Consider the following 22,079-nt stretch of genomic DNA (forward strand, 5'->3'; position numbering starts at 1 on the left):
TTTTGAACATGCCTAGTCTAAACACTAAACAGCATGCCCATGTGTGACAGGATCTAAAACAACATGTCAACATGCCATGGGCCCAACTTTAATCCAATCAAACTCTTATGAAAACTTTGTGCAACACATATATATGTGACATAGCAACGTGTCTAAATAAAATAAATGTTGAGTTACAGAATGAATGACACGTTAAAATATGAAGAAACCATGAGTATGACTAGAGGTCCAGTCTCAATTAACATTAAACATACATATCACAAAGTTGGACCTTAAGATTCAATGCATGACATGAAGATGATACTATTAATATTATGGTCCATGTTTAAGCATAAAAACTGCAAAAATCAAATAATATTACATGTTCCTGGGAACGTGTATCAAATAATATCTGGTGTATGTATCAGAACTAATATATACAAGTATCAAATAATATCTGATAAAAGCATACTAGCACGGGAACGTGTATCAGAACTAAATCAATATATACAAGTATCACAGTTAAAGTAATATATACATGTTCCCGTGCTAGTACGCTTATACACAGTTGACAGGTACACAAAATTCACCCAACAAAGTTGTGTTCCTAACATTATTGTTACAATGACATAACATTGTTTCAAAAGTACAAAACAACAATACATCAGGAACATAACCGAAAACTAACATTAACATAACAAACAATACAAAATTCACTCAACCATCATGTGGTTTCTAAACTAAAACACACTGAGGCCTACCTCTGTACAATTCTCTAGATTTTGACATCGCGGTTTACTGCAAATGGCCTTGAGTAAACGTTTTTGCTTTCTTGTTTCATGGATTCTCTCTTGATTAAGTTTGTATCAACGAGACAGTTTTATGATGGCACGCGAAGGTGCTTTATTTCTTATGATATTTCAAGCCTTTTGGAAGGCACGAGACGAGGCTCCATGTAGAAGCCGTACGAACCCCAAGAAACTAAGCTTCCCGTCCGCGTGTCTGATCCAATCTTGAAGAACAATGTGAACCGGTATTGACGGGCTAAGACCAAGTTCCTATATTTATAAAAAAAACATATTTAAATTCATTAATCTTGAATAAGGAAGAAGAATTATGCTTTAACCCAAACGGGTCAAACTCATGAATCGGGTCAAGGTCAAATGAATTAAAAGCTGCATAGATTTCCTAAATTTATTTATAAATAGTTAAAAAGAAAACAGGCCAAGGTCAAAAAATCGGTATTGATGGGACTAAGACCAAGTTCCTAAAGTTATAAAAAAGTATTTAAGTTTATTAATCTTGAAGAAGAAAAAAATTTATGTTTTAACTCAAAACAGTCAGAATGGTGAAAACGTGTCAAGGTCAAATAGGTATTGAAGGGCTAAGACCAAATTTCTAATTTTATAAAGAAAAATATATATACAAATTTTATAATCTTGAATAAGCAAAAAGATTTATGCTAAAAAAATAGTGGTCGATTCATACTAAGTTTCTACTCCGACGGGTCAAACTAGTAAAACAAATAGATAATTTTAAAAAAACGGGTCAAGGTCACATGGGTCAAAAATCACGTGTAGTGTCTTTTGAATGCATACAATCCCCTAACTCATCTAATTCAAAAATTTGTATTCTTAACTAAATGTTAGTTAGTTAGTTAGTTAGTTAGTTTTGAATGCCTAAGCCACAGGTATATTGTGCGACAAGAGTTTCCCGACTAAACTAAAGGGAAAATTCTATAGGGTGGCAGTTAGACCTGCAATGCTATATGGAACAGATTGTTGGGCCATCAAGAAGGCACAAGTGCGGAAGATGGAGGTAGCAGAAATGAGAATGCTACGTTGGATGTGTGGGCACACAAGGCTAGACCGAATAAGAAACGTTGAGTTTCGCGAGAGATTAGGGGTGGCGAACATAGCAGACAAGATAAGAGAGTGGAGATTGAGATGGTTTGGACATGTAAAGAGAAGACAGACGACGAATCCTGTTAGATCCGTAGAAAACATTACTATAGAGGGGAGGAGGGGTAGAGGACGACCGAAATTGACTTGGGATGTGAGGATTAGGCATGATTTGATAGACCTAAACCTCTCCGAGGACATGGTTGAGGATAGGAATTCGTGGAGAAGTAGAATTAAAGTTAAGGATTTTTAGAGAGAATTGAATACCTTAGGGCTTAGAATTAACTTATTTAGGTCACATACCATAATGGTATTTCCCTTACATATATTATTATTATTATAATTATTATTAGCTTTTATATAGCTGTTAAACTGTGATCTTATTATTAATATTATTATAATTAGTAGTAGCTTTTATATAACTGTTAAACTTTGATTTCCTTTATTTTGCTTCATACACATGTACTTAGAGCCGAGGGTCTCTCTGGAAGCCACCTCTTTATTCCTTTGGATAGAGGTACGGTGTGCCTACATCCCACCCTCCCCAGACCCTACTTATAGCTTTGCTGTCGGTGGGATTTTACTGGGTATGATTGATTGATTGATATTCTTAACTAAATGTCTAAAACTATATATTTTCATAATCATATCTAACACGCTAATTACTCTTATGTTGTTGCTAAAATTATATATTCTTTACTAAAACTATATATTTTCATATTCATATTTAACACGCTAATTACTCTTATATTGTTGCTAAATTTATATATTTCATACCGAGGCAAGTTCTTCAATCATAATAGGACGATTTCCGTCTTTCTCAAAAAGGTCATATGCACGACGCGCGAGTTGCTCCCAGTTATCCATTGCTTCTAGCTGATGAATGCTAATGGCAGCCGCTCCAAATTCTTCAAAATCAATTTTTTTATATTGAAGAGAACTCACCTGTAAAAACATAAACATATATTTTTATTTAGCTTCCATTGTTTTGGTTTCTTGTTATTGATCTTCACCACTAAAAGGGTATTTGAGCAAATTACCATATTCACAAAATCTAGTACACGCGAGTCCTTAACAGCATCGGTGCAGTTTTTCACTAAAGCCTGCAGAGTTATAAACAAATTTAAATTAGCAAAAAGAAAAACACACTATCACTTATGACAAAAAGTTGTGATTATTCAAGACAAAAGACGTACTGATTTGAAGTTCTGCATGGAGATGAATCCATTTTTGTTAGGCCCGAGTGACATGAATTGATCGCGAAGATAACCTAGTTCTGTAACAGTCAATGTCTTTGCAACAGCCTGTCAAGTAGCATAATAAGGTCAAACAATTTGACTTAATACTCAAAATCGTACAATTTCGGTTGCAGTTTTGTCATGGAAATATTTGATGATGATGTTAGTCTGTTGCTAGAAAAAAAAATGTAATATCCGAAATTATATTAAGATATCAAAGGACAGTTCAAGATTTTGACTTTTGAGGTTTAAAAAACAGTCGGTTTGACCATGAAAGTCAAAGTCAGTTAAATCTTTTTTAAGGAAATATGAAAATAGAAATAAATAAGGTACATACCCCTAAAGCAGCTTTTCTTAGAGGAGATGAACATATATACGCTTTTACATTCTTGTAGATTATCATGTCCAACGGTATTCTCACGTCATGATAATTGGCCAACCATGGATGACCTAACGTGAAAACACATAACGTTAGTATAACACTATGAATAATACAAGTTACTTTCCATTTTTAGAAATTTCTTCATTTCCCATATATAGAAAGTTCTTCACTTCTCATTTAAACAAAAATCGGTGTACGTGAATATGCAGTTCTCTACTTAAAATTGGTATCGTATTGAACGTCCCTCTGTTTGCGGAAAGAAATTTTAACTGTTAATTTTTTCAATCTTAATTTTTTTTTGAAAAAATATAAGAAAATAGTATAAATGTAATTGTCATTGTTACTCACTCCTCTCTTCTAAAAAAAAGAACAAATACAAACAAATTAGTCTGATTGTTTGTTCGTGTGTATATAACCTACAAGTGTAGGTAAATGGTACAAAATTAGATCATAATAAGTCACATATGTCCATACTAGTTTGATACAGTTTTTATGCACATAACTATGCATGTGAATGTAAAAAAGCACAAAATTTAATGAATATAAAAGTTTATCAAAAAGATTAAAGATGTATATTTATTCATTTAGTAATTTGGTGTCTAATGATCCTTCTCTCTCTCTCTCTACACACATATATATATATTCTTAGTAAGGGTGGAAAAACTTACTTAGAGCTTGTGAAGCGGTAAGTCGTTTTCTGTAATCTTTGTTTAACAACCTCTTAACAAAGTCAACTGCATCGGTTGACAAAGAAGGCCACGGGGCTTCTTCAAAATTTGGGTCAGCCTTGAGAACAGCCCGGAAGATTCCGGACTCCGTGCGGGCCCAAAATGGCCGACTTCCACATAAAAGAATGTAAGCAATAACACCAATACTCCACATGTCAGCTTTAGTTCCATATGATCTGTGTAAAACCTCGGGAGCTACATAGTATGCACTTCCAACAATATCGTTCAACCTCCCATCTGTACGTGTTTAACCGTTAGTCAAACATGGTCAAAGCTGTTTAGAGCCCGTTAAAGACAAATAATAAGAGTATTAAGACTTTGACCTGGCTTAACATAGTCAGAGAGTCCAAAGTCAATGGCTTTAAGGAGTGAATGCTCGTCTTTAGATGTAAACAAAAAATTCTGAGGCGAAATAAAGCAAATATTAGCAACTACTTTAAAATCTGACGTCGATATCATTTGTAAATGTTGTAGTAACAAATTGCAATGTTTGACTAGACACATAGCTTAATAATAGCTTTGACTAATACTAGAAAATATATATGTGGCAAAACGGTCGGTTTGGACAAAGGGTTTGGGTCAAAACCGATAATTTCTTGTGCAGATGCAAAAGGGTCTGGTTGGATTGACTTGAAACACTTTTTGTCCAAATGTTTAGAAAATATACGAACATGTAATGCGTCAAATATGATTCCAAAACTTATGTTATTTCATATATAACCTAATGGTTAAAAACGATTTAGGATGATTTATGCATTTTTATTTCATTGACAATCTAAGTTTCGAAAATGATTTAAAATGGTTTATGCAAAAAAAAAAAAAAAAAACATTTTGACCAACTCGTGACCGACCGCCCATTTACTTTTTGGCTAATTTTTTTCCTATTTTTAACCTTTTGGCGTTAAAGATTAAAAGAATATCCCATATCTCAACCACAAAAGTCAAAAATATAAAAGTCAAAAGTAAAAAAATGTAAAATGAGTTATTTACCTCGGGCTTTAGATCACGGTGAACCACACCTTGAAGATGACAATACGCGGTGATTCTCAATATTTGGACCATAACGGCCTTTGCATCTTCTTCAGAGTATTTTCCACCCCTACAAACACACTTATTTACAAATTGACCAAAAAGGTTGACCATGTTTGATTACAATAAGATTAACCGTGCATACCTTGCAAGTATTCTATCCAATAGTTCACCACCTTTACATAACCTACAAGAGGGTACACACATACAATATTAACGATTATGCCTTCAAAACATATATGATGCAACGTAAAATGTCAAAAGTACCATCCCACTTACTCCATAACTATGTAGACATTATCTTCATCCTCATAAGCATCATAAAATTGAACTAGATTGTCGTGGCCTGATAATGCCTTTAATATTTTCACTTCTCTCCTTGCATCTTCAATGGCAATTACCGTTGTCATCTGAATAAACATCAAGAAACTTATTATAAAGCCACACAAAACTAAAAGTCTCACTCTATTAAAAATACTGAATACCAAGATTAATTTAGAATCTTTTATATAGTTAAATGTAATAAAAGATTAGGTATTTATACTAACTATAAAGTCAAAATGAAATCTTTTGACCACAGAAGTCAGCCTCCACATAATTTTAGCAATTAAATGTTCTTTTTTGAACTTTTAATGTGATTTTATTTCTTACCTAGAGATTTAAAAAGTAAAATGGCCATAAATACCAAGATTGCTTTAGTATCAATTATAGAGTTACTGTAAAACAAGATTTAGTTTTTATATTAACTATAAAGTCAAAAAGTAATAATTTTGATCACAGAAGTCATCACACCTCAAGCGCGCATTTTATAATCAAGAAATAGATATTACTAGAACAGGAACTATAGCAGATTAACAGTTTTAAACTTTTAAAGGTTATTTATGATCAAACAACACAACATAACAAACAAGTGATATGAGTAAAATTAGTAAAAATCTAACCTTGGATTTGGGAATAACTTTAACTGCAACATCATGACCCTTCATGCTCCTTTTCTTTCCCTTTGCAGTACAAGTATACCCAAAATGCCCCCTACCCACTTCTTCCCCAAGATCATAATGACTCAACAACTGCTTCGAATACCCGAAATTCTTATCAAGTCCAACTTCAAACTCATTTCCTTCAGGAATTGAGGCCTCATTAGGCTTAACAGACCCATGTCTTCTAGCAAGCAAAGATCTAATATGTTTAGCAGGGGACGGTGGTGCGAATGATCGTTTGAATATCCGTAAAGGCGTCGAAACGACACTCGAATTTGCCGGTGAGTTTTTGAAAGCAGTGCTGTTGTGAAAGGGGCTTGGACTGTAATAAGGGAAATTTGATGATTTGCCGGTTGAATTCAGTGCTGTCGGCTCGATTTCATCGTGGGAATTCGGGTTTTCGAGATGAGTTTCGAGGGTTTGATTGGGTTTTCCATGACAAAGACCCATGGGTTCACTAAAAATAAGTTAAAGCAAGGTGCTTTATGGTTATATAGTTCAAGAAAATCAAGAAAGTGGTGGAATTTAACAAATTTGGATGTCAAGATTGTAACTTTATCAAACTTTATCAATTACACTGTATCACCCACCAATTTCTTGAAAACTTTATAAAATTTTATAAAAAAAAACAGAGGAAATTGCAATGATTTGTTAGCTTTATTGGCTTTCTTGGCACAACCCACTAAGAACGAGGTCACCAATTCTTGAAAATAATTATGTTCCTAAATATTACCTGCAAAAGATGGAAGAAAAGCTCAAGACTTTGAAAAGCAAATTCACTTTCTGATCAAGAACAATGATAATAATAATTATAGTAATAATGTCAGAAAGAGAGAGTAATAACTTACAAGAAATCAGAAATGAACAAGGGTTTGCACCTGAAGATTATAAAGAAATAGTTGAGTGAGAATAATAATAATAATAATAATAATAATAATAATAATAATTGTAAGAGGGTTTGTTCTCCATGAAAGTAAAGTGACCGAAGAGGTATGCACCCGCCTTAACATCGAGCGGGGCGGGTCAACTCACAAGATATAGACAAGAGCCTTGAAATCAAGATGTCATGAAGGCACAAAGCCAAAACCTATGCGCATGGCGCATATCACATATGCTCACGCATCACATATGCTCACGCGTATCACATGCTCACGCACCATATATGCTCACGCATATCACATCTGCGCGTGGCGCATATCACATATGCTCACGCATCATATATGCTCACGCATATCACATCTGCGCGTGGCGCATCTGCGCGTGGCGCATATCACATATGCTCACGCATATCACATATGCTCACGCATATTACATATGCTTGCGCATATCACATCTGCGCATGAAACATCTGCGCGTGAGAATAAAGAGAAGACCTCGCGCATCCTCAGGATAGGCGCATATCACACATGCACATAATCAACCTCGTCCTTATCCAAATCAGGATAAGGACAACCCTGATTGTGCTCATCAGACAACCTTCCAGAAGGTATCCTTTAAGGAATAAATAAATAATATGCTGATGTTGACAGCTGCCAATGAAAGGTGGACAACTCAGCAAAAACCCATGTGCTACCACGTGATTGCACATGGGTCAGGTGAAATACCTTGGTCAGAGAATAATCAATGAAAAAGCACCAGGTGTCCTAAGGACACGTGGCGCGAAGCAATAGGAGGAAGCCAAAAAAGCCCTAATGGGATCTGAGCCCAATCATTGGAAACCCTAACACTATAAATACCACACCACCTCCACAAGGGGAGGTAAGCAAGAAAATACACTCTAAATCCTTACTTTAAGATTATTATCTTCTCCTACAATCTCTTGTTCTCACACCGGAGGGTTACCCCAAAGAGGACCCCTCTGTCCCTTTCTGAGGGGTAAGTTCACGGTGCTGCTCGTTTTGTAGGTGGAAGAATTCATACTCAGGAGAACCATCGATGATATAGCATACTCATACCCGAGGAAAGTTGATCGTCTACTAGTGAGCCGATCCACGTTTCTTCAGTGACTGTGTGTGTTTGAGAGATTGGGAGAATGGGAGGTTAAGAAAAGAACCCAGAAAAGTGGAATGAAAAAGATGCTTATTTAGCACACAGAGAAAACAACAATAAAAAAGAAAATTAAAGCCTGCACAAATTTTGTCCTGTTTTAAACATCTCCCAGTCTTATTATTTTTAGGGATGGTATTATGTTGTTGTCATGGGATTTTATACCTAATTATAAAATATCTTAACTATTCATTAATTATTCAGTTTGTTGGTAAATAGACCTTAAAACCGATTTAAAATGTCAAATACTTGACTATATTTCTTACAGTTCTATAATTTTAATACGTTCATCTTTCTAACAGTTTCAAACTTCTTAAAGCTATATGATATATTAATTTATTCGGTTTTGATATTGATAAATAGATTCAGGTGACTAGACAAGTATCGTCCAGTGTCATATGTGTTCCATACTCATAAAAAGCTTTATAAGTTTTTAACAATATTCTAAGTTTTTAAATAATCATTAGAATGTTTCAGGATTCTGATTTTTTTAATCAATGTTTCAACTTTCTTTATTGCCCCTTTACATTTTGTTCAAAACTATTTTAATGAAAGTTATTAAATATTGATAATGATACAAGGTTTTGTGCTTAAAAACTAAAGATGATAAATTTAGTAAGAAACTAAATTAAAGTAATAATAATAATAATGTGAGAAATGGGTGTACTGTTGAGAGATGATTAGAGGACCCTATTATTTATGTGGTGTATTTATTTCTATTGTAATGGTGGTGAGTGGGGTTAGTTCTTTGGATGCTTCCAGCCTGTCCATATTAGAGGCAAGAACTATACATTTGCTAACAAACACTTTAAGACTTTCAGCTTTGACCATGATTTTGCTTTGACCATACTAAAATCCACTTTCAATTACTTAATTATTAGAAGTTTAATCATGCATTTGTAATGCATTAGATGCCATTGATAGTATTAGAGATATCATCTTCCTTTGGGTCTTGTTGTTTGTGGTCCTAGTTTCTTCTAGGCCGAACATTTTGGTTTTTTTTGTAATACATACGACGTTAAAAAAAGAAAAAGATATGATCATCGATAATTTATATAAACTTCCGTTTATTATATCTATAGATTAGGAGTTAATACGGTAATAGTAAAAATTGAACACCTAGAGAATTAAGCCAATAGAAAAACCAGACAACTTAGGAGTCATATAGAAGGATTAAAGCGCATTCGAATTCTTACTGCTTTTAAACTTATAACTTTAGAAAGATGAATGAATATAAAATTATCAGTCTTCTAAAATTGGATGGGAAACTATTCAAACTGTTGTTTTAGTCTATTTATATTGTAATGCCAAAATTTTAACTTTAATAAACACATTTAAGGTTTTAGTCTATTTAAGGTTTCACTCATTTAGATTGTGTCATTTTTGTACCTATTTACATCATCCCATATCAAGTTAGAATGTTGTCTCAAACACAACATAAGTTGACATATTTACAAAAGAAGTCATCGAATGTGCACCTACGTTCGTTCCCACCTCTTCGAAATTTGCTTTTGGATCTCTTCAGTACAATGTCTCGTGGTCCTCTTACATGTTGATGAGGACTCAGTTTCCCCCGAGTCATTGTCATATATGATGACTTTCTCCGTGATCAACGTTATCAGCAATTGAATGACATAAATTTTCAATTCAAATAACTAGCATCAAACATCTCTAAAACATTACTCGTTTATGATCTATTACCTAGTGCATTTCTCTACCATATGGATATAAGCCTCAATTCATGTATGCTTCACATTACTTATTCTTTTACACCTTCAGCTTAATTGTGATAATATTAAGAGCACTTTACTACATTCCGTATGTTTACTAACTACGTCGACAATATGCAATAGTCAACACGCTATGCTTATGTGTTCGTCCTGTTATCGCATCACATCTAAGCGATCAAGTTTCAGTTTATAATTTGTTGAAGCTTTTCTCTAATCATAGTTTTATAAACTTACTTAATGTGTTACTTTTTAACGGTTTTAATGCATTATAATCGCCTATCTATCAAAACAAAATTCAACCATAAAAATGTTACTGAACCATTCTCATTCGTAATTAAATCTTTTTTTCATGACAAGAACATCAATTAACATTATAGGATAATTCACGGGACTTGCCAATACAACGAGATCAAATAACTCATAGCAAATATTGGATAGATAGCTTTCAAAAGATTGTTGTCAGAAATTAGTAGAGTCAAGATTCAGAAAACAAATTTAGATTATTACCCTTTGAAGATTTAATGTACTTGAATGCTACAAGTTGCATACCTAACTTATGCTCAATCGTTATATAACTCATTTAAACCAGTTCATCTGTTTTTATCAACTCTTAACTTCTTGTTCTAACTATCATCTTCAAACTTATTGTGGTTTTTTTTAGATAAAAGGACATACATTTTTTCTAATAATAAAGAGACATAATGATACTTGAGCAACAATTGATGGCGGCATTAAATTTTTGGTAGGATTCAAAGTTGGAAGTAATTGTATTTGAAGACTTTCGTTCAACTACAAGTAACGTGCTAATAATATGTATTTAATACCATTCAATTAAACATTTTACTATTTTTTTCAATTTTTTATGAGTGAAAATTTAAGATTTGTATAGGTTTACCCTTTACCTATCACTTCATATTAAACATGTAAATTGTGTATCGTTTGTATGTTTGGCTTCTAGCAATTTGCTCTGTAATAATATAATATCGTTTTTCAGAAAGGAAAAATACTTAATACAAATTGTTAGATTAATGCAATTATAATTGCTCAAATCATTTAGTTACCAATATTGTTTAGATCTAGGGGGCGTGAGGGTGATATAAGTTTTGTTCTTGATTTTTGCTACTTATTAACACTTGAACCGACAATTTATTACCACCTCACCTTACAACCACATTTCATATTTCACCTCATCATAAGATCGAGTGTTATAGATCATGAAAGTCCTCTGCCCAAATGTCAGCTAGACAACTTTCATGGTGAACACCGCGGATGCCGTGAAGGGTACGTGCACGAAATTGTGCCTTGAGATGGATACAACAGACGTGAAGGCTTGTTTGTTTGATTTTTTTTAATTATTAATTGATAATAAAATCAATCATTTCATTACATCTCACTCTACCTTAGTATTATTTAGCCAATTTCACCGATATCTCCCATACTCCCACACTCTCTAGTGAGTGTAAATGTGAAAGCCCTATTAACACCTCATGGCTTACGTGTCGTAATTTGCTTCTTTCACCTGGGCCTATTCACCCATTCCATAACACACGGTTCAAACATACTTTTGAATGTGATATGTGGATGTGAAATCGATTAAGGCGATAACTTATTTTTCTTAATTAAGATGCGGCATGTATTTCTGGTTTTTCATAATATAAAAGTAATCTTTTTATAGTAACATAGGCAGTGAATTAATAATTTCTAAAGGTTTAGTTGTGGGCGATCGTATATACGTAGCACATTTAACCCTCAAAAAGATATCTAATTCCAAACCACCAATACCTATATTTGTACTAGTGTTTTACACTTCAAGTTTTAATAACCACAATCCAAAATAACCCATGTTATCTTGACCAAATTGGTTTATCTACCCTTAATTATTTTCTAACAATAATACCAACAAGTGGGATTCAACCCGAGCAGTATATGGTTGGGATGTGACAGAAATTCAGTCAGTATCGGTGCATACAATATAACAACCAAAAGAGCAAACCTAAAAAGTTAAGTCGTAATCCGCCTTTGGATAGTACAATCCAAACGTTAAGTCGCAACAAAAGAACAAACCCAAATATACCATAAAAATCATTAGTATGCATATTTCTTTTTAAATAACTGAGTTTGTTGGTAGTTCTTACTCAACTATTTCACTACATTCATAAGGTTTCAAAGCCTATATTATGTACTTAACCAAATTATAAGTAGGTGTCAAGTTGTGATTTTGGTTTATCCTCCGCATGCAACACATTTGATTTCTTTTCATTAAATAAATTTCATTTAAGTTGTTATACATAATATAAATATGGTTAACCACCACTAGGAAAATGCATGTTGTATAATATATGTTTTGGTAAGCATTTGAGGTGGCAAGAGACTGGTGACCTACATGACACAACCCCCCACCACCACACCAACACACAAAATAATTATAATAAATCTTGGTTAGAATATTTGATACACTTTTCACCTCTTAGTTATTAATGTCAACTTTGTTAGTACTTTGGCAGTTGTTTGGTTATACTTGGATTGGTTGAGTTGTAAATGTCTTAGAATTCGAAAATGTTTTAGAATAAACCTGAAAGATTAAGTTTGAATCTAATAATTATGTATTTTCTAACAATTTAGTTGAGATGCGTTAACACAAGCTGTAGATATCGAGTTTAATGGAAGGTCGACTTCAATCCTAAAGATGATGGAGATGATAAAGGAGGAGTCGTTCCTCTAGTTAATAAGTATGTCGTTTTGTAAGTGTGTAGCTTGAGAGAACTTGATTGATTTTGATTCAGGCACCATGTTGTAATTTGTTTGTTTGGTTGTTTTCGGCTTCTTGCCGGGCCTCTATATTTACATATAGATGTTACTGTTAAAAAAATGTAGAACCACAAGTATTTTGTTAAATCATAACAAAATTGATATATTTTTAGGTTTTCTGATATGTTTGTTTGTTTTAGGTCATGTAATCAGATGCAACTTCTTATTACTCGAAAATCGTTTCAACTTCATAATTTTCTGTAATAAAGAGACGGAAAATTTGATATAATTAACAATTCAGTAAAGTACTTAAAAAGTCATGCTATACCTCTACATAGATGATAGTAACCCATAAACTTTTTATAGTTAATGGTTGAATTGTAACATAAGTAGAATAAAGGGCACATGAATCCTTTATGTCAAAGGTCCACATTATGGTACTAAATAAATTAACGGGAAGTTGGAAGTTTGACATAAGTGACGGACCAAACTAGTCACTTTCATTTATTATAATAACCATACGGCAACTATCAAAATGAAGATAATAACTATAAGTATACAAAAAAAAGAACCCTTTTTTTGTAATGCCTATGATGCAATTGGAGCTTATCGGCAAAAACGAATCAATTTAGGTAGTCCTTTGTGGTTGCGATGGCGACTAGATCAACGTGTTATTGCTGCAAGAGAAGTTCCTATCGAAATTCACTATGAATCTTTGGGGACCTATTATGATATTTATGGACATGCATACGTGATAATTGATGTCCAAACACTCCAAAACAGTATACCGGAATGAAGAATCCGATCACCGGTTATCGGCCGACTACAAGCCATATCATGTGTTTGTGTTACATGCATAGTAGATAATGTAAGATTTTTTTTGAAAGAGGGGCCAAAATACAAGGGTAAATCACAAGGGGGCTGGAATTATTTTTTTTTTCAAAAGAGGGGTCACCTCCATTTGTAATGGCGGGGAGTTTTATACATGATAGGGGTGTCAGGTGAGTGTCAGGTACGAGGTTATGCCCTCCATTTGTAATGGCGGTGAGTTTGAAAAAGTGGTCTCCGCTCCATTTGTAATGGCGTGGACTGCAGAAAGGGACTCCCCTCCTTTTGTAATGGCGAGCAGTATGAAAAAGGTATCTCCCCTCCATTTATAATGGAGGGGAGTCTGAAATAAAGTACAGTTCCTTTTAAATCACATTTACATCGAGACATCTACCATATTTATTTATACCAACTATTTCATTTCTTACTACATGCACATTAAATATTTTCTGCATGCACCAACCTTCATCCAACATTTAATCTATATATTTACATGCTTTGGACAACCATACCATCACAACCATCCCATAATTTTTGTTCTTTGTTTATTTTCCTCCAAAGCCAGCAACCTACATGCTTTGTTTATTTCCCTCCAAAGCCAGCAATCACATATTTTTTTAGATCATAACCAAAACCAAAAATGTTTTCTCCGTTTTTTGTTCAGCTATTTTGGGGTGGTGAGGTATCATACGAAAATGGAGTTATTTCGTGTGATAATTATACTAGAAACACTACCGTTATTATTCAACAAAAACTTTCATATGTTGAATTTTTGGATTTGATTTATCTCCATCTTAAGGTTCAAAAAGAATTTTACAGTTTAAAATTGAAGTTATATTATACTCATCTAGGCTATTCTCAATCATCCGAAATATTTAGCGACCCTAGTCTCGAAGTGTTGTATTTTTTAGCGGTCAACGAGGGTAACTTTCACCCTAACATTTACTCTCAAATTGAGCCAATGGTGTCATTCACACAATCCAGTTGTATGGATCTCATGCGTGGTTTTTCTTCTGTGTATGAGGCCCCCCAACAAACAACTCATTCTTATAATGGGTTTATGAACCCACATGAACTTGAAGCCGGCCCATATTCCAACGTTCATGACATGGCTAACGCCGATGTTGACTTTGAATTTGAATCTGAATCCAAATAAGATGTTGAGCAAGCTAGTGATGAAGAATCAGAACCCGATCCGTCATCGGTAGAAACCACAGACGATGATGATGAAATCGTTCATGAATTTATTACACAATATAACTCTACAAATATACAAGCATTGTCACATGATACTGTGAATTATTCCCACGATCTTGATGATTTAAGAGCTTATGAAGCTCCTGATTTTAATGACGGCGACACCGATGAGGATATGGAGGTATGGAACAAAGCTGTTCCCTACGTAGTGCGTCTGGGTATGTACTTTGAAAACAAAGATGATGTTATGTTTGGTGTTCGGTCGTGGAATATTGAATGTGGCAAGGAGTTGTATGTTGTTGAAAGCAAAAGTGCCAAATGGAGAGCAAGATGCAACTCAACAAATCCTAAGTGCAAAACTAATTATAGTATAGGTCCTCCATGTAATTGGTATGTCAACGCTGTTAAGAAGAAAAATGATCACATGTGGCAAATTATCAGATGGGTTAATTCACACAACTGCTACGGGACGGTAGTTGGAAACAACAACAGAAGCTTGAAATCTAGGGATATTGCCACACGTATCATCCGCACATGCGTGAAGACATTGCATATTCTGTAAAACAAATTCGAGCGTCAATAAAAGATCAGCTTCACATTGATGTTTCTTATAGCAAGGCTTGGAGAGCTCGGAAAGAGGCGGTAGAGAGGATCTATGGTTCTTGGGAGAGTAACTTTCGGGAGTTACCACAATACATTGCAGCATTACAAACATCTAATCCTGGTACCGTTGTTGAATGGCTACATGGTCCCACCGGACCTTCTGATTGTTTTACGTTTAAATTTGTGTTTTGGGCATTTGGGCCTGCCATAAAAACATTTCAACATTGCATGCCTATTATATCAGTGGATGGTACTCACTTGAAGGGATCTTACCGGGGCAAAATGCTAATTGTTGTCACGAAAAATGCCAACAAATACATTGTCCCTATCGCTTTCGCAATTGTTGATGAGGAGACGGTGGAAAGCTGGAAATGGTTTTTCACACAACTTTGGGTTCACATCGCATCACATCGGGGGGAAAAGTTGTGTGTTATTTCGGATAGACACAAAGGTATCATCAACGCCCTAAAAAACCTTCGAGTATGGAAAGAAAATTGCGTTCATCGTTTCTGTCTAAGACACATTCGAAGCAATTTTATGCAAAAGTTTAAGGTGTCTAAATTGAAACGCCTTTGTTGGATTATTGATAGCACCACACAAGTAAGGAAGTACAATCATTCAGTTGATATAATGAAGCTCATGAATACAAATGCATGGGAGTATCTGAAAGGTATTAAAGAGGAAAATTTGGACGCTTGTAAAGGATAAGAACCATCGTCGTTGGGGGAATCTAACGACTAACATTTCGGAGAGCTTTAACAATGCGTTAGGGGATAAGGCTTATGCCAATCAAGGCCATAATTAATTGTACGCTTGAAAAGTCGGTGCAACAATGGGTAACGCACACCGAGATTGCATGGAACTGTAACACAAGGTTACCCCCTCGCACATGGTGTTGGTTTGAAAAGCGTGATGCTCGGTCGCGTGAACACCGTTTAATGAGTTTGATTTTCGAAATGGTAGGTACAAGGTCGTATCAAAGATACAACCAAACTCAACCGGTGGAAACGATTACACCGTTGAGTACCTTAAAAAAATTGCACATGTGGTAAGTGGCAAATGGAAAGATTTCCTTGCTCACATGCTATCGCGGTTTGTCATAATAGAGGTGATTCTCTCGATAGCATTATTAATCAATTTTACACAATTGGTGCCTACAAAGCACAATATGATGGTGAGTTTTTCCCATTAGCTCACCCTGATTATTGGATAGACCCGGGTTGGAGAATTAAAGAAGACACATCAAAACTTACCACATCACGTGGTAGAAGAAAGTCAAGAAGAATTCATAACGAGATGGATGTTCGACATCAAGACCAACCTAGAACATTTAGATGTGGAATATGTAAACAAGTGGGTCATAAAAGGAACGCTTGTCGGTCATTATATCGGTGATTATAATGTTATGTGTTAACTCTTTTTCAATGTACTTCCTTTTTAATTTTTTAATGTAACTTTATCATTAATCGAGCAAAGTTGGGTTTGAGATTTTGCAAGCAATTTTTTTTTAAATAATATTACAAAGGTTACATTCCTAAAAACAAAAATTACACAATAATACTTAGCATAAAACCACAAGCTCGTTTATATGTAATTAATCATGTATGTGCTTGTTTCCTTCATGAGTGCCACACCATTTATTATTAACGCCTGCATTTGGCCGTTTGCCTTTTCGTTTAGCTAAGGGGAGGGAACCAGTCAAGGCTACATCTTCATTGTCATCGTCATCTTCATCATCCTCGTCGTCATCTTCAACCCCGTCCTCCTTGTTTAAGTCAAAATTTATGTCTCTGCCATCTACAACTTGTGGCCTGGTTGGTCTTGTATTTTGGTTTTGATGAAACCCAAACCCTGATGAGGTATCCACGTTGGGGTAGAAGGGCATTTGGAGTAAAGGACTTAAAAAATCTTGTTGAATCGATGGGATAAAGTTTGTTGAAGAACCCCCTATTTGCATATCGTCAAGGTCAAATGGCGAGGAAAACATATCATAACTTGCCATAATTAATTGTGAAGACTGCCCGAGCGGATTACTTTGGGATAGACTAAGATGCGGGCTGCTCATACAACTCGCATGTGGGCTGCCCATATGACTCGTATGCAGTGGGCTGCTCATATGACTCGTATGTGGGCTGCTCATACGACTCGTATGTGGGCTGCTTATATGACTCGTAGATATGCCACTCGTTTGCTCCCCCGGGTTCGGTTGCTCTACATTAACTCCACGACCCCTTACATGTCTTCTCCGGATTCGTTGGGGGATAGGAGGCACTTGACGACCAATATTTTGGGTCTCATGAGTCGGATAATAACTCATATGATCACCTAAGCTAGCGTACCCCATGTAACGACCGACCAACTCTCTCACCGGATTTTCATTTGACGTTTGATGCACCTGGCTCAATCCTTCCATCTGCATTTAACTTAGTATTATATTTATTATTTAAATATATAAATTAATAGCATGCAATTTAAAAGAAATTAATAAATTAAATATTAACAAATTTTCACATACCAACATCATAACCCTCCCCCCATCATTTGGATACTCTCGCGGGTTTTGGTAACTACGTGTCGGATTAGCCGTGTATAAAACTGTATGAGACTTAAACCACTGCATGTACTCTGGGCTCGCAGCGACCGAAGTCCACTCAACTTGAGTGACAGTCGTGTGATTACGAGCCATCCATGAGTTAATATACTTTTGATGTTCGTTTAACCAGTCGCCACTCCGACCACCCGCACGACTAATGTTGTGGAGTTTCTTATGTTCATCAACATTCAAAAGTGTATTCATAGGGATTGGTTGAAACATGCCAAATTGTCTCAAAACCCTACTAGGAATATGGGGTTCGACAATTTCCCAACAAATGAGATACGTCTCACTCCTCCAACATTGTTCACCATTTCTTCAAATTTGGGGAAGTCTATGAAGGTCATCATCGTATGGCTTCCACATGAATTGAAACTCCGAATAAGAATTGAACTCCGAACGGTAGGCACTAAGTACGTGTGATGAAGCTTCAAGAAACGTCAAAGGACCTTGCCATCTTTGGAAAAAAAAATTATTTAAACAACTAAATTATATTAATAACACTTTGTAATTTTTTTATATATTTTTCTACAACAGTATACAAAAATATAACGCATACCGTGAAGCTAATGGTTTATTCCAATCAGTTTGGCGTAACTGTTTTGGAGTTGTGCTAGGAAATCTTTCCCATGCCCATAACTGCAACAAAAAAACTCCACCGGCAATCTCATTCGTATTAATATTGGTGGCTTTACAAAGACTTCTATATAAACAAGATAAAACCGCGCTACCCCAGCTAAGCTCGCCGTATGCAGCTAAATCTTGTAGGTGATTTAAATATTTAACATGCACCCAGTTGCTTGAATTTTTAGGAAATAGTTGACCACCAATTAAAAGAATTATAATCGTTCTTGCTCGCTGGAGACATTGTAATTCTGATGGATTTTCTGGAAATTGTACTTCCATTAAATATTTTAAAATAAAAGGCATATTTATTTTTGCCCACTTATGCCCGTACCATTTTCTAGTCGAATACCGGTTAAAGAAAAAAAAGATTCCTGGATTTCTTCAACGTTCCAGTGATGATCATTACCACATACGGCATTACCGTCAACCCGCAAACCACACAAGACTTCTACATCTTGTAAGGTTACTGTTACCTCCCCAAATGGCATGTGAAATGTGTGTGTTTCTGGCCGCCATCTTTCAACGAGTGCTGATATTAGAGCATTGTCAATCCTACCGTTGCCACACTCCAATACACCAGCGAAACCGGCCATACGAATATAATGCAACACGTTCTCCGTAATTGGATTTCTATGAATGTAACCCCATAATTTTTCATCACCGCGTCTAACTCTTAAAAACCCGCCTTTCGGCACGTCTTTTAGTTGTTGAAACACGTAATCTGCTCTGTGGTTACCACTTAAAAACAACAAGTCGTCTTCCAAAGGTCCGGAAGTAAAATGTCATTCCATATTTATATGTAGTTTGACGGGAAATATAGGAGTGAAAATTGGAAGAGAAAATGAAAATCTTGAAGTGTGAAAAACCTTACAAAATCTTATTGATTAGTTGAGTTGTGTAATCTAATGAATTGTCTTCAATTTTATGGTTGAGGTTAGGTGGGATGGTGGATCAATAAATATTGTGTTAATTGAAGTGTATATGAAACTGAGTGTGTATATTAAAAGGAAGTGTGTTCCCAACGTTTATTTCAGACTCCCCTCCATTACAAATGGAGGGGAGATACCTTTTTCATACTGTCCGTCATTACAAAAGGAGGGGAGTACCTTTTTGCAGTCCACGCCATTACAAATGGAGGGGAGACCACTTTTTCAAACTCACCGCCATTACAAATGGAGGGTATAACCTCGTACCTGACACTCACCTGACACCCTTATCACGTATAAAACTCCCCGTCATTACAAATGGAGGTAACCCCTCTTTTGAAAAAAAAATAATTCCATCCCCCCTTGTGATTTACCCTTGTATTTTGGCCCCTCTTTAAAAAAAATCATAATGAAAAGATTTTTTTTACTTGTGTCATTTCTTTGTTTTTAGCATGAAATAGACATTGCAAAATGAATGACCTAGCTTCATCTCATAGATGTGTATATATGTGAATGCATATATGTCTTCCTCAAATAGATTATTCACTAACCGGTCAAACGGGTTAACTTCATTAAGTGGATAATTTTTTTAAAGCATATAAGTCCATGAGCTTGTCTTTTTGCAAATAGAAGTCCCTAATTGTTACCTTTTTTAGGTAGATTAACTACATCATTAATTTGACTAGTTGAAAATCAATACAAAAGTCCATAGTCACAAAGAAACCAAAAGTTTGTTATGGTTTGTAACTCCAAATAAATAACTTGTTATAATAAGATGTTACATCAATGACAACAAAAACACATACATGACATTTTCATGCCTTGGTGACTATATAAAAACTATTAATTTAGATTAAAAAAGGTAACTTTTTAGGCATTATAGACTAATTGATATAGGTCATTTTTTGGTTTGACTAGTTCCATGAATATTTTTAAGGCATTATTGCCACCGAATAAATTCTTCAAATAAAGGGATGATAAAGCCAAATCTTTATATCTCAATGTAACATATTCTCTTACAAAGCAAATGATTTCTATGAAAAAGAATAAAGTAATTTTCCCCTCAATCGGATTTGTTTCTCACTACACTTTTTGGAGTGGTTGGATCTCTAAACACATAAGTTTGAATATTATATTTACATATTATCTTAATCAATATATTTAAATACTTAGGTTGTGCGTTGTGGGCGTTAAAATTCCACAACACCATAGGCCGATAGCCACATCATCAAACTCTAAAGCGTTAAACCAAAACGAGTTTGTTAAAGATGGGGGCCAAAATGTTGTCGTCTCATAACTCATTAAGACCTTAAAGCAACAAGGGAGATAGGGTCCATCACAAACCAACCAATCATATTTTTCTTCTCTTTTTTTGTTTTATTTATTTTTTAAGTTGAACCATAGCAAGCTTATTAAGGATGGGTCAGTTAAAACTTGCCGCCTATGTGGCAGTGATGTAGTCGGTCGTTATCCACTTTTTTAAATAAACCACTACGAACGATAGTACAAATATGTATTACTTAAGCCAAAAAATATTCTCTAGTAAAAAATCATGCAATCATATGATATAGCTTTTCATATTCCCTAAATGAAAGAATAATGTGAGTACCTAATCAACCATAGCAATACTTTGGAAACTTTCTACATTTTTGTAAAAATATATTATACTAGTTTTTATCCCCCGTATTACGGGGTTGTTTTAATTATTTATTTTTAATATTTATTTATTTTTTGAATTTTTATGATTTTTATTGTATGAAAGTTAATAATATATTTATGGTTTGATAATAAATTGTTTTATAAATAAATGAGATTTTATAACCCGGTTTAAAAGTTATATGAGTTTGATAAGACTAAAGACCCGCTTAATTTTTCCTATAAAAGTTGTTTTTTAATTATAAATAATATATATATATTTAAATAAATCATATATTAATTTTTAGTATATCCCTACTTTATAAGATTTTTATATCAAATATTTGGTGAGATTAGTTTTTAATTTAATGAGATGTTATAACTCGTTTAAGAAATATATGGGTTTGATGAGACCCATACCCGTGAATTCGGGTCAAATGCATGAGAAACCTCCATTTAAAAATCAAGCAAATATGGTGACTCCAAAAAAAGGGGGAGCGACCACATCACGACACATAGGATTTTTGTGTTTTCATATATATATATATATATATTACAGAGGGTTGGGTTATAATAAGAAGATTAGTTTTCCTAAGAAGGATAGGAAATAATCTTGTCCATTCATTTTAAAATTGAATGGTTGAGATTAGATTAGAGAGATAATAAAGTGTAAAACAAGGGTAAGGGCATAATAGGGATAACACATTTGTTGATTTTCTCTCTCCACATGCAAGACACATGTCAAATACCCCCCATCACTTTAAAACGCCTATAACTTTTTTATACGACATTTTTTTTTCAAAACAATTTCACCATAATAACGAGTGTTTTTTTTTTATCTTTTATATGATTACTATATTGCTACATAAAAATAAAAAAAAAATCGTGGGTTTTTTACAAAGTGGGTTT

General features: G+C 34.5%; 1 protein-coding gene across 1 annotated transcript; it reads right to left on the bottom strand.

Moving 5' to 3' along the window:
- Positions 1–816: 816 nt before the first annotated feature.
- Positions 817–7,168, bottom strand: LOC143572510 (CDPK-related kinase 7-like). Its single transcript, XM_077057657.1, has 12 exons — positions 7,086–7,168; positions 6,199–6,970; positions 5,537–5,667; positions 5,403–5,444; positions 5,219–5,327; positions 4,552–4,630; positions 4,169–4,465; positions 3,456–3,568; positions 3,077–3,184; positions 2,921–2,983; positions 2,658–2,825; positions 817–1,037 (listed from the first exon to the last, which is right to left on the bottom strand). Exons 2-12 carry the CDS (start codon positions 6,685–6,687, stop codon positions 900–902), a joined length of 1,737 nt encoding a protein of 578 aa, XP_076913772.1. The 5' UTR covers positions 6,688–6,970; positions 7,086–7,168; the 3' UTR covers positions 817–899.
- Between the last annotated feature and the right edge of the window lie 14,911 nt (positions 7,169–22,079).

This window comes from Bidens hawaiensis, unplaced genomic scaffold (genome assembly GCF_021521415.1).
Source record: "Bidens hawaiensis isolate Kalapana, Puna unplaced genomic scaffold, B.hawaiensis_p1.1 tig00025960_1, whole genome shotgun sequence".
NCBI classification, from domain to species: domain Eukaryota; kingdom Viridiplantae; phylum Streptophyta; class Magnoliopsida; order Asterales; family Asteraceae; genus Bidens; species Bidens hawaiensis.